This window comes from Octopus bimaculoides, chromosome 8, assembly GCF_046866305.1.
Source record: "Octopus bimaculoides isolate indiv1 chromosome 8, ASM4686630v1, whole genome shotgun sequence".
Taxonomy (NCBI): Eukaryota; Metazoa; Mollusca; class Cephalopoda; order Octopoda; family Octopodidae; genus Octopus; species Octopus bimaculoides.
In genome coordinates this window covers 61,768,924-61,781,660 of record NC_142935.1, presented here as the reverse complement: position 1 = coordinate 61,781,660, position 12,737 = coordinate 61,768,924, and the positions used below count along the sequence as shown (strand labels likewise).

The 12,737-nt window shown below is 33.8% G+C and overlaps 1 protein-coding gene across 1 annotated transcript in view; it reads left to right on the top strand.

Moving 5' to 3' along the window:
• LOC106876126 (G protein-coupled receptor kinase 5) overlaps window positions 1-8,941 on the top strand; it is a 378,987-nt gene extending 370,046 nt beyond the window's left edge. Inside the window, exon 16 of the mRNA XM_089356590.1 lies at window positions 8,715-8,941. Within this exon, the coding sequence (XP_089212716.1) occupies window positions 8,715-8,732 (18 nt within the window). The 3' untranslated portion in view covers window positions 8,733-8,941. The remainder of the gene's footprint in view (window positions 1-8,714) is intronic.
• Window positions 8,942-12,737: the final 3,796 nt, after the last annotated feature.

Below are 12,737 nucleotides of genomic sequence, written 5' to 3'. Positions count from 1 at the left end.
AAAGACAGACGAAATGCTGCTAAGCAATTTACCCAGTGTGTTAATGATTCTGCCAGCTCGCCACCTTACACTACCTTTCTAATAATAACAACGTTAATAATAATGATTTCAAATTTTGGCACAAGGCCAGGAGTTTTGAGAGTAGGGTGTTAGACTTCAGTGCTTAACTGGAACTTATTTTTTGACTCAGAAAGGATGAAAAGTAAAATTGGCATTGGTGGAATTTGAACTCAGAACTTAAAGGACAAAATGTCACTAAGCATTTTGCCCAGCATGCTAAGGATTCTGCCAGCTCACCACCTTAAGGTTGAAAAATGTATTGCCAGTTGATTCTTTTCTACCTCTCTTTCTCTCTCCGGAACAAATTGGCTGTCACCACCCTGGGAGTGGGTTGACCTCGGTCAGGTTTAAAATTACCGATGACATGCTGTTTGTCATGGTGCCTCTGCAACTCCATCAGGTGCTGAGGAACCAATGGATGTTTGGCATATAGGTAGAATTAATATCCAAAGTTATGCAATGTTGAGCCTCTTCTGATACTCAGGTGGGCCATTGTGAAATCTGGCTGCTGTAAGCAGCTTCATTTTTGTGATTCTGCCCCAGGATGACCACAAATCACAGGCTGTAAATGAATGCAGACTTACATGTAGCTATATATTTTCAAAATTTAGCATCTCATGCATACCCACATGCATATAAAGACGTACGTACATACATACATACATACTAAACACAGCCATGTGCCTCTACAAGGTTGCTTAATTTGGTAGAAATAGCAGCCAAATCTCTCACAATTAACCCTACTGTCTTAACTCTTTAAGTATTTTATCCAGCCCAGATATTTTAATTGTCTTATGTTCAAACCAGCCGGATATGGCCTCTCACACCTACCTTACAATATCATTCTAAAAGTAAACATAATCAAAATCTCAAGGCTGCAGGCTAATACATGGTCATTTCAAAAGAATGTGAATAAACAAACATTACATTTGGCAGGGTAATCTGGATGCCAAAGGGTTAAATAATAAATACACTACATCAGTGTATTTTTTGCCTTTGGACCTCTTTGATTCCTGTTTTATATGGATGGGCCCCTGTAACTGTTCAAGGTTTAAAACATTCTATTATATTTTCATTATGAGATAACATCAGGAATTGGATAAAAAAAATATTTGGTGTATTATAGAAGTTTAACCAATTTATAGCATATAAATTTTAACAAAATTTAATGACAGTGGTTCTCAGCTGGGGTCCATATAAGATTTTTTGGGGGTCCATGCAACAAAATAGTAAATTGGGGATCCATGATAGTATTTTCAGGGTCCCAGAAAGAATTTTGCTTTAAATTCTATTTGTATTTATTTCAAGAAACAGCTCAGTTTCTTTCTCCAACATTTTACAAAGTTCAACCTACACAAGTTAATGTGAGAAAAAACAGGAATTTCGAAGTATCTATAAAACTAGCTTTTAAATATGAAATGGTGATGGGGGTCCACCAGAGAAAATAGTAATCAAAGAGGTCCATTGATAAAAATTGGTTGAGAACCCCTGGTTTTTAAGGACCCCCCAAGGGCCATATGGACCATGGTTGAGAATCATTGCACTAGGTTAACTAGATGATAACAAAATATAATGGGATGGTCACATCAGGAACAGTCTTAATTGTAGTGTCTATTCCACCAACGATGAACTACAGACTAAACAGTAACTATAGGGGCCACACAGGCAATAACCTTGAGTGTGATTGAAGCCTTTAATTTATCACTCTAACTAAGGTAGAATCACTCTAGCTGGCAGAATCATTAGAGCATTGGACAAAATTGTTAGTGGTATTTCTTCTGACTCCTAACATTCTGAGTTCAAATTCCATCAAGGTCAACTTCGCCTTTCATCCTTTTGGAATCCCAGACAAGTACTAGGGGTCAGTGTAATCAAGTTGCCCACCCTGGCTTCAACATTATTAGATTTTGGACTTTTTAGTAAGAAATTTACCATTCTAGTTGGACAATGTCCTTAGATTAGCAGTTGGCCATTTGTATAATCTTCCAAGATTGCAACCATTTCTGACCAGAACTATTCAATTTTTAAATGTTTCTTTATCCCCCATTTACTAAAACAAAAAAAAAAAATGTTGCATTAAGTATGAGTTTTATGCAGTGTCCAAATTATCAAACATTTTTGTTTGTTTTTAAATATTTTCTTATATGTTGTTTTTGTGTGTGCGTGCATATATATATATATATATATATACATACGCACATACATATATATGTATGTATATATATAGTGTGTGTATATATTTATATATACATATATATATACATATACAGACACACATACATACACACACACACACACAATTTCATGTAAAAACCTGGAAGATCTGAACACCGGTTGTTTTTGTTGTTTTTTTAATCACAGGATATATTTTTTTTACTTTATGTCTCATTTCTTTAATTATACTTTTTTCTTTTCTTTTTTTTATTATTATTGTTTTTTTTGTTTTGTTTTTTTGTTTTTTTTGCGATTTCATTATTGATTTTTGAAGTTTTTGAGAATAAAATATAAATATTTAAATTTTGGCTTGAATTTCTTTCTCAGATGGACACAAGACGGACAATAGTTTTTTTTTTTGGGGGGGGGGGGTTTCCCCCTTCCTTTATTACAGTGGATCTTCACCCCCTAGCTCCCTCGCCCTGCCTCCAACACTTTTCACAAATTCAGTCGGTCTTTATTTTTGCGGTGGGGGGGGGGGGGGGGGCTTTTTTCCATTTTTCTTTTGGTGTGTCTCCGGAGAATGGGGCATTGCTTCTTTGCCTTCATAGGCCCTTCTAGACCAATAAGACTGTTGCTATTAGTGTCCCCTTTTGAACCTCAATAAGTCAATGTCGCAGGGGAAAAGATGGACATAAGCATTCCAGAGGAATGAAGCACTAGGAGGGATAAACTGGACAGTGATTAGTGCAGGATGGTAGTGAACAAAACAAGATATTTATTTATTTCACTGTTTATGTTGTATTACATAACTGGAGGCATTGATTGTGTATCTGTGGAGTACTCAGCCACTTAGAGGTTAACTCAAGAGGCAAGTAATTCAGTTGATCAAATAACTGAACCTTGATCATCAAGACTGATGATGCTGTATTTTTTATCTTTTACTTCTTTTGACCATTGGACTGTGGCCATGCTGGAACACTGTCTTGATGGTTTTAGTCAAAATAATCAACTCTAGCACTCTCTTTTTTCCAAGGCTGGTACTTATTCTATCAGTCTTTTTTTGCAGGGATGTCAACAAACCAACATTGGTTGTCAGGCAATGTGGAGTCACACACATGTTATTTCACTTAGAGATAGCAACACTATATATCTTTTATCTTTTACTTGTTTCAGTCATTAGTAGTTTGTGTATTTAGCTCATAATCATAAGGTCAGGAGTTCAATTCCCGATGGAATAAAGCAAAGCATTTTAGTTCACATTGCTCCAGTTCACTCATCTGGCAAAATTTAGTTTTTAGTTTGTAGTTCAGTGAGCCAGCCCCGTCATGCTGAATCACCCTGAGACCTACTTTAAGGGTACATGTGTCTGTGGAGCGCTCAGTCACTTGCATGTTAACTTCATGAACAGGCTGTTCCATTGATCGGATCAGCTGGAACCCTTGTCATCATAACTGACAGAGTGCCCAGCCATAGAAAATCTGCTATCTTTTAATGTTAAAGATTTATAGAAAATTTTTATTTGTCTCAAAATAAATAACAACTACTTGTCTAGAAAATCTCATGGAAATAATATAAGTTTACAGTTGAGAATACCAAATTTGGACAACATCAGCATTATATATACATTTATATATATATATATATATATATATATATATATATATATATATATATATATTTATATATATATATGTGAAATATATAAACGATATGACTAGTATGGTGATCTGTCGGTGTGGGGCAGTTATCTCCCCTGTCAGTGCATAGACATATACTTCTTTGGCTCTAAGGGTTTTTAACTCTTATTTCTAGCAATGTATGTGCTACCCTTCAACATCAGTCACAATTAGTGACAATTGAATTTTTCCTTATCTATATATATATATATATATATATATAGAGAGAGAGAGAGAGAGAGAGAGAGAGTGTGTGTGTGTTTGAAGTGGTGTAGAGATATTGTATATTGAGAAAAAAGAGGCAGTCAGAATTTTGGATAATCTTTCATTAGCGCTAACGTTTGTTTATGAACTCCTCTTAATTTTGTATTGATGATTTCATAAACAAACAAAAGCGCTAATAGAGGATTATCCAAAATTCTGACTGCCTCTTTTTTCTCAATATATATATAGATACATATATATATATATATATATATATATATATATATATATATATATATATATATATACATATATACATATATATATATATACATATATATATATATACATATATATATACATATATATATATATACATACATATATATATATACATACATATATATATATATATATATATATATATATATATATATATATATATATATATACAAATGATATGTGAGCATATGCGATATTTGGTTTGCAAGATTTTTGAGGTGAACTTGTGTGTTGAAACATTTGGGGGGGGGGGGGCTTTCTTGGATGGATCATCATTCCAATAATAAACTTACACACTGGTTCTAATTCACTTCTTTATTATTCATCAATTGTTAACTATCTAAACAATTAACAATTAATCGTTCAGTTACTCAATTACTCAATGAGTTATGTTTGTTACAGTTCTTTTGTCACCATTTGTGACCTCTTCAATAGCATGCTCTCTCTCTCTCTCTCTCTCTCTCTCCCTCTCTCTACTTCAGGTCTATCTCAGATAGGTTGTGAATGGCAACAAAAGGACTTCAGCGAACATAAATGATTGATTTGTCAGATGATTAATCAAACAATTAGTTTATTGGCTAAATTTTTTACCAATTGACAGAAGTGAAATAGAACCAGTTAATGTGTTTATTATTGGCATAATGACCCACCCAAGATACAACATATATATTCACATACACACATACACACATGCTAGTTGGTATTTATTGGATAATCCACAGTTCAATAAATATTTAGTTTTATAGTCATCTGCTTGTGGTAAACTTTATTGAAAGGGTTTAAATGAGTAAAATAAATCTTCCTCTTTATTATTTAAAGAATAATACGATATACATACATACAGATGTATATAGATAGATAGATAGATAAACAGGTACCAATACACACATTCTCTCTCTCTCTCTCTCTCACACATGTACAATTTACATGTTGGCAGTTAAAGTTACATATCTCCAACTCTACTCTGTGGTCCGCTAACTAAACGGATCATTAGGGTTTTTTATGTTATACATACATATCAGCTAATTGCTGCTGATGTCAGAGTGACAGAGAATCAGAGAGAGAGATGACAGACATAGACAGACACTACCAATTTTATCAGTAGATATACACACACACACATATAAATTGCCAAATTTACTGGCATTTTACTAAATGCCTCTAAAATGTTGATTATATTGAAAATTTACTAAACATTGGTGACATAAAAAGCACCCATGACAGTGACATGTAAAAGGCACCCAGTACACTGTAAGGTAGTTGGCGTTAGGAAGGGCATCCAGCCATAGAAACCAAGCCAAAACAAACAACTGGAGCCTGGTGCAACACTGTGGCCTGCCAGTTCCAGTCAAACCAATCTAACTCATATCGGCATGGAAAATGGACGTTAAATGATACTGATCATTAGCAGTTTACGCATGAAAGATGCACACAGCATAACTGAATGTTGAAGATGTTCACTTTGCAATCCTGAGGTCCCAGGTTCATCCCCACTGCATGGCACCTTAGACAAGTGTCTTCAGTTTTAATCATTGCTTCAAGTCAATCCAACCAAGCATTGTGAGTGAAGTTGGTCAGATGGGAAATTGTGCAGAAACCTCTCAAATGGATTGTCCGTGATTTAAAGGTACACCCATTGCACACACACATTGATTGTGTATCTGTGGAGTACTCAGCCACTTAGAGATTAACTCAAGGAGCAAGTAATTCAGTTGATCAAATAACTGAACTCTGATCATCAAGACTGATGATGCTGTATTTTTTATCTTTTACTTCTTTTGACCATTGGACTGTGGCCATGCTGGAACACTGTCTTGATGGTTTTAGTCAAAATAATCAACTCTAGCACTCTCTTTTTTCCAAGGCTGGTACTTATTATATCAGTCTTTTTTTTTGCAGGGATGTCAACAAACCAACAGTGGTTGTCAGGCAATGTGGGGCTACAGACATGTTATTTCACTTAGAGATAGCAACACTATATATCTTTTATCTTTTACTTGTTTCAGTCATTAGACTGAGGCCATGCTGGGGCACCACCTTGAAGGATTTTTAGTCAAATGAATCAACTCCAGCACTTTTATTTTTTTAAGCCTGGTACCTATTCTGTCAATATCTTTTGCCAAACCACTAAGTTACAAGGGACATGAACACATCAACACTGGTTGCCAAGCAGTGGTAGGGGACAAGCACAGATACGCACACACATCAGGCTTCTTTCAGTTTCCATCTACCAAATCAACTCACAAGCCTGTAGCTATAGCAGAAGACACTTGCCCAAGGTACCACACAGTGGGACTGAACCCAGAACCATGTTGTTGGGAAGCAAACTTACCACACAGCCAAGGCTCTCCTGTCGTAAATGAGAAATGAGGGTTCCGCAATTTCTTGCTGAACAACCAGCACAGACGATGTTCATGCCACACATTAGTTTGTTCACTACATCAAATCAACAGCGTCTGTACAGAAGCACAATGTGTCACATGTCACAGTGATCGCAGAAAAGCATGAAATGAATTATTTTACTCAAGGACACAATACACTGCCTCACCTGAGAATTGAAATCACAATCATGAACATCTACACCCCAACCACCTGGTCATGTCCCTTCATGTTTGTCCCCACCACTACTAAACAACCGGTGCTTGTTTACATTCCTGTAACTTAGCAGTTTGATAAAAGGAATGATAAAATAAGTGAAAGGGGGGTGCTAAAAAGTTCCTGGCTTTAAGGATATAGCAAAAGGCCTGGTTGGAGGCCCAGCCTTCTGAGTTCTTTTACAGTGCAATAAGTGTGTGAATCTGAGAGGGGAATATGTTCAATAACATTATAATTAACTGATCCTCTTGTATATACTTTTACCAAAAGCCAGGAACTTTTCAGCACCCCCTTATATATATGTGTGTGTGTATATATATTCGCACATGAGGGGTTACTGAAAAGTTCCTGGCTTTAAGGGTATCGCAAAAGGTCTGGTTAGAGGCCCAACATTCCAAGTTCTTTTACAGGGCTTAGAAAAACTGAAGGACCACTGCAATAAGTGCGTGAATCTGAGAGGTGAATATGTTGAACAAAATCGTAATTAACTGATCCTCCTGTATTTTCTTTTACCCAAAGCCAGGGACTTTTCAGCACCCATCCTACCAGAGTACTGGGATCAATTTGTTTAACTAAACCCGTCAAGGCAGGGCCTCGGAAAGGCTGCAGGGTCCATTGACTGAAACAAGTAAAAAATAAAATTGCATAACTTGCAAAAATTTCAGAAACAAAACTTCGCTGGGAGTTTATTTTCTACCAAGATGAGGACTCGTTAATCAACCAACCTTGCTAATCATTTCATTGTATTTTGTATCTAATCTCTACTTTTAATATCTTTTGCCTGCCACAAACGAGGAGATCTTCTGCATGTTCGTTTGCAAACTGTATTTTTTTTCTTTGTTTTAACTTTTTTTTCCTTTACCATCCCTGCTCTGTATACCATCATGATCATATTTCTCTCTTTATTTATTTTGCTCTCTTATAGATGTCTATTTATTGCTTGATGTAGAAATGTGCTTTGGAAAGACATTATACATACATACACACACATATATATATAGAGAGAGAGAGAGAGGAGATATAGATATACACACACATACAAATGTTGCATTTATTTGTGTATGTATTGCACTATTTTATACATAATTTCAACTGAAAAAACTGGAGTGTGACAAGTACACAGAGCAAGGCTAAAACTATGAAGGGAAAAAAAATTTTGTATCAAGATTTAACACTGAATTAGTTGCAAAACACACTAGTAAATACATCGTATGTATATATATATATATAAGTGGATTCTAGACCAGTTAGTTTGTCTTGGCATCAAGTCATGTGAGTTGTAATGAGTTCAAGCCAGATAGTGATATTTTGAAATCATTTAATCTGTATGTTTCAAGTTTCCATAATGTATAACAGTAAATGCATCCATTACATATCTTCCTCAGTTAAAACATTTCAGAATATCAAAATTGGTTTGACTTCATTATTACAACTAGTACAACTCAGTGCCAGTACAAACTAGCTGATCCAGAATCCACTTATGCAGATATTCTAACAATGATTTGGAGTTCTTCGTTATATTTGACTAAGAGTCGAAAATTTTGTTACCATGCACCCCTTCTTAGTATAACACAAAATAATACATATGTATGTGTGTATATATATAATGTGTGTATGTATCTATCTATCAATCTATCTATCTGAAGAGCAAATAGGTTTGTGTTGCTGCTAATAGATGCTTGTTATAATTTTTCTTTTGTTTTAAATCTCTCACTTTCCATTCTTCTTTATCTGTTTCAGCCTCGTGATACCAACTGATAGCCTGTCTTATTATCATATAGATCAAAATCATTACCACAACAACAACAACAACAAAAAAAATGATTTATCTAAAGGAAGTCTATTAACAACTTTATTGGTGGATCAGCAGTCAGGATGGGTTTAAAAAAAAAAAAATCTTTTTAAAAAGCCTGTCCAGGTTGCTGTTAGCTTAATAAATACCATTGCATAATTGGTGCTACAAAAACCACCTTTTTTTGAAAACTGCTGTTGTTTAATTCCATCATCAACAAGTAGTTAGGATTTATTATTATTATTAATAATAATAATAATGTACACATCTTTATTTAAAACTTCTACACCTCAGAAGTCAAAAGAGAGAGAGAGAGAGAGAGAGAAGCTACCTAGCTTTCTTTACATCTTTGATAATCCTAAAAGACCTCCTGAACTTTGTACTAAAAACTAGTTCTTCACCAATACCATAATCACTCACTTCATGGTTCTCTGTTATGTTTCCTCCTCGTTATCTCTTATATTTCAATTACCATTTCCTTTCCCTCCTTCCCCCCCCCCCTTCATCCTATTATTGCCTGTGCACCGCACCTAAGAACAGTTTTTTTTTTGTAACCATGTTCCCTCTCCCCAACACTATTAACTTGACTTTCACATCTTGGTTTTTATGACACCACAATTAACTGACAGACACCTGTTTTTTTTTCGTTACACGAAGGTTTTTTTTTGAGTTGGCAACCGGAAATATATATATATATATATATATATATATATATATATGTGTGTGTGTGTGTGTGTATATCATACTTACAGCAACCCCACTACCATCACCACCACTCCCTCCCACCTGGGGAGTGGTGGTGGGTATGATGTAGATTAAACTGATCAACATCCATGGCTCCTCCAGGCCAAACTGTTTCGGCAAGAAAAGTAAAAAGTGCACATTTTAACAACTCAAAGCAATCAATGTCTTTTTTTTTTTTTTTTTTTAACCGAAAAAAAAAAGATCATAAAATTCTGTTCTTTGTACAAAGGTATTTGAAAACTACCCAATTTCTACATTTAGGTGATTGCTTTTTTTCCCCTTCCCCCATTTTTAATTATCATATATAATATATATATATGAAACAATATTTTTATTAACAAATAGATATTTTACCTCAAAACTTTAAGCAATATTTTTCACAACTACACACAGAATGAACTTAAAAAGTGGTTTTTACTTGCTGTCTACAAACCTCTTTTTTTTTTCCGTTTTCTTTAATATCAGTTGTTGCTAGATTAAATCTGTTTTTATTTATTTATATTTTTTTTAGTTCTCATGTTGGATTTGGTAAAATGCATGGTTCTTTTTTTTGAAAAAAATACCATGCTTTCATTGTTTCTATTGCTCTCTAAATGTGTTTCTGCTGCTTTCAATATTTGCATTTTTTTAAATGAGTTTATCACAGTATCTCAAGTCAAATTAAATGGTTTTGCTGTCAGCCATTTGTCATATATACTTTCACACATGTTCTTCAACACACTATAAAACTGTTTGTCTCCAAGTTCTTTGCTAGCGTGTCCTTTGACTGCTGCTGGAGATGGGAAAGGGAAGTAATAAATATGAAAAACAAAAAAACTTTTCTGCTGATATGTAGCATATTGAGATTGCTTATAATTTTATATATATATATAAAAAAAATCTAAAGTAGATGAGATTGCGTTATAATTTTATAACAGAAATCTAAAGTAGATATAGAGTAAAAATTCTTGAACGAAGGATTTAGTAATTGAATGTCATAATGTTAATTATAATTATGCTCCCTTTTTATATATATATATAAGGTACTATTAATTCCATTTTATTATAGTAACATGTAACTTCAAATATTATACCTCCACCAATCAGTTTTGGCCATGATCATTTCAATTCACTGGCTCTCTATATATAGATACTTCTTTCGATTTGGCCTCACAATCTTGTATTCTCATCTCTAGGATTTATTATTCCTACAACTTACCAGTCATAGACGTCAGAAGAAAACAATAGTAGCAACAATTCTTTACATCAGTTATTCCATTTCTAACATTTGTCATCATGAGTTTAACAGTAATGAAAAAAAAAAAATTTTTTTTTTTTTTTTAAACCTAGCCAACATACTTTGTATGATGTTTCTCATTCCTTTGACTTACCTCTAAAAAAAAAAAATGGCTCAAATGTTGGAAACTGTACAAATAGATTTGAATAACCATTTTACAGAGAGAGGAAAGGAAGATCACACAGTACTTTCCTCTGCACTTGGTCCAACCTTTCACTGTTGCGTTAGTTAGTTTCTATAATAAACATGCTCCAAAAAGAAAAAAAAAAAAAATTTCCTTCAACTGATTTAATTTATGTATCTGTCCATTTGTTTAAATTTGCTGGACAGACAAATTGAGAGAGAAATCTTTTGAAGATCATTTTTCTTCATTCATCTATACATATATTTTTGTCATGTGTTTAAATCATGTTTTAAACTAAGAACATTAACTTTTTTTTTTTTGTATCATACTTTGGACATGAAAATAACAAAAGCACCTTTTCGGGTTTCACACCATGTGATATATTTTTATTTCATTTTCCTTTTTTTTTTTTTCATAATTGGCACGCAATGATGGTTTGTTCTGTTTGTTTTTTTTCCTACATTCATAAAAGGAATTTAAACTCTGCAAGAATTTAAAAAGTCATCCATCCATAATTCCTTTGTCTTTTTTTTTCCCCCCCTTCTATTTAATAAAATGGAGCTGTGCTTCATCTTTAAAATATAAAACATTGACAAATTTATTTTCCTGAAAACTGGTGCTTTATTTTATTTTTACTTTTTATCAAAAGACATTTGTCAAATAATTCTCTAGAAATCAGAATGGGCTTCAGTAGACATATTTATGATTTAGAGATGTTGCCGAAATAAGACCTGCAAATCCAACTGAATAATTTTCCAGCCTCATCACATGCCAAGTATGGGAAGACACTAGATTGAAGAGGGCAACTGTTGCCTTCCCCTTCACGTTTGCTGGTATTTTCTACCACGCAGGGAAAATATAAATTGTTTCAAACAAGACCAAAAGCATAAGAAATAAATCATATCTCACAATAAAGTTGTTTTGTTTCTTTCTCTCCTACCCATGTACTCTCATATCAAAATAATTGTTTTATCACCCAATGCAGTTTGGAATTCTATGGCATGACAGCTTTTATTTCAAATGAAGATGACAAATGTATTTCCATCTCCAAGAAGAATGTTTGGACCAGTGGTTCAAAGGAATTCCTGATGAGATTAGATTTAACAGCAGATCTAAGAAATATTTCTCAAGATTCATTTCAAAATATAGAGAACTTTATTAAACGACAATGGAGACATTCACATAAACAGACACAACCTGGGTCAGGGGACAATTATTAAGAATTACTTTTTTATAGCTCCAACACGTATCAACATTGATATGTTGTGTTTATCCCTTTTTACCAAACCCCATTGAAATACACGGCTTTTGTTTCAATTAATTTTGAAAATAATGAATTTAGTGACGTCAGTGTTTGGAACAAATTGATGGAAGGCTTTAATTGAAATCACTTCAAAGCAGGAAGTTTGTATCATAGAACTAAAGGTTGTCACAGTTGATTTGGTATCAAAATGGTTAAGGTAAATTGTGTAATCTAATTAGTAGGCTCACATCACCTGAAGTCTATCTGGGCAGATTTATTGCTCCTCTTCAACTTCTAAAATCATTAAATAGTAGCAACTTTTTTTTCAATTATCATCAACTAGAACCAATGTGTTAGGATAAGGACAGAGGGACCAAAGGCACATTGCCTAGTGGATAAAATGCTTTACTTCATTGATCTGCAACATCAAACTAACTGAAAATGAGAACAGATGTCTCCATATAAAGGAAACCTTACATTTTATACTTAGGTGTATTGAAACAATACTAACAGGTAAAGATAAAATGGTTTTTTTTTCTGTTGCATTTAAAATATGAGGGGAAACAAAATAACAAAAAGAACCG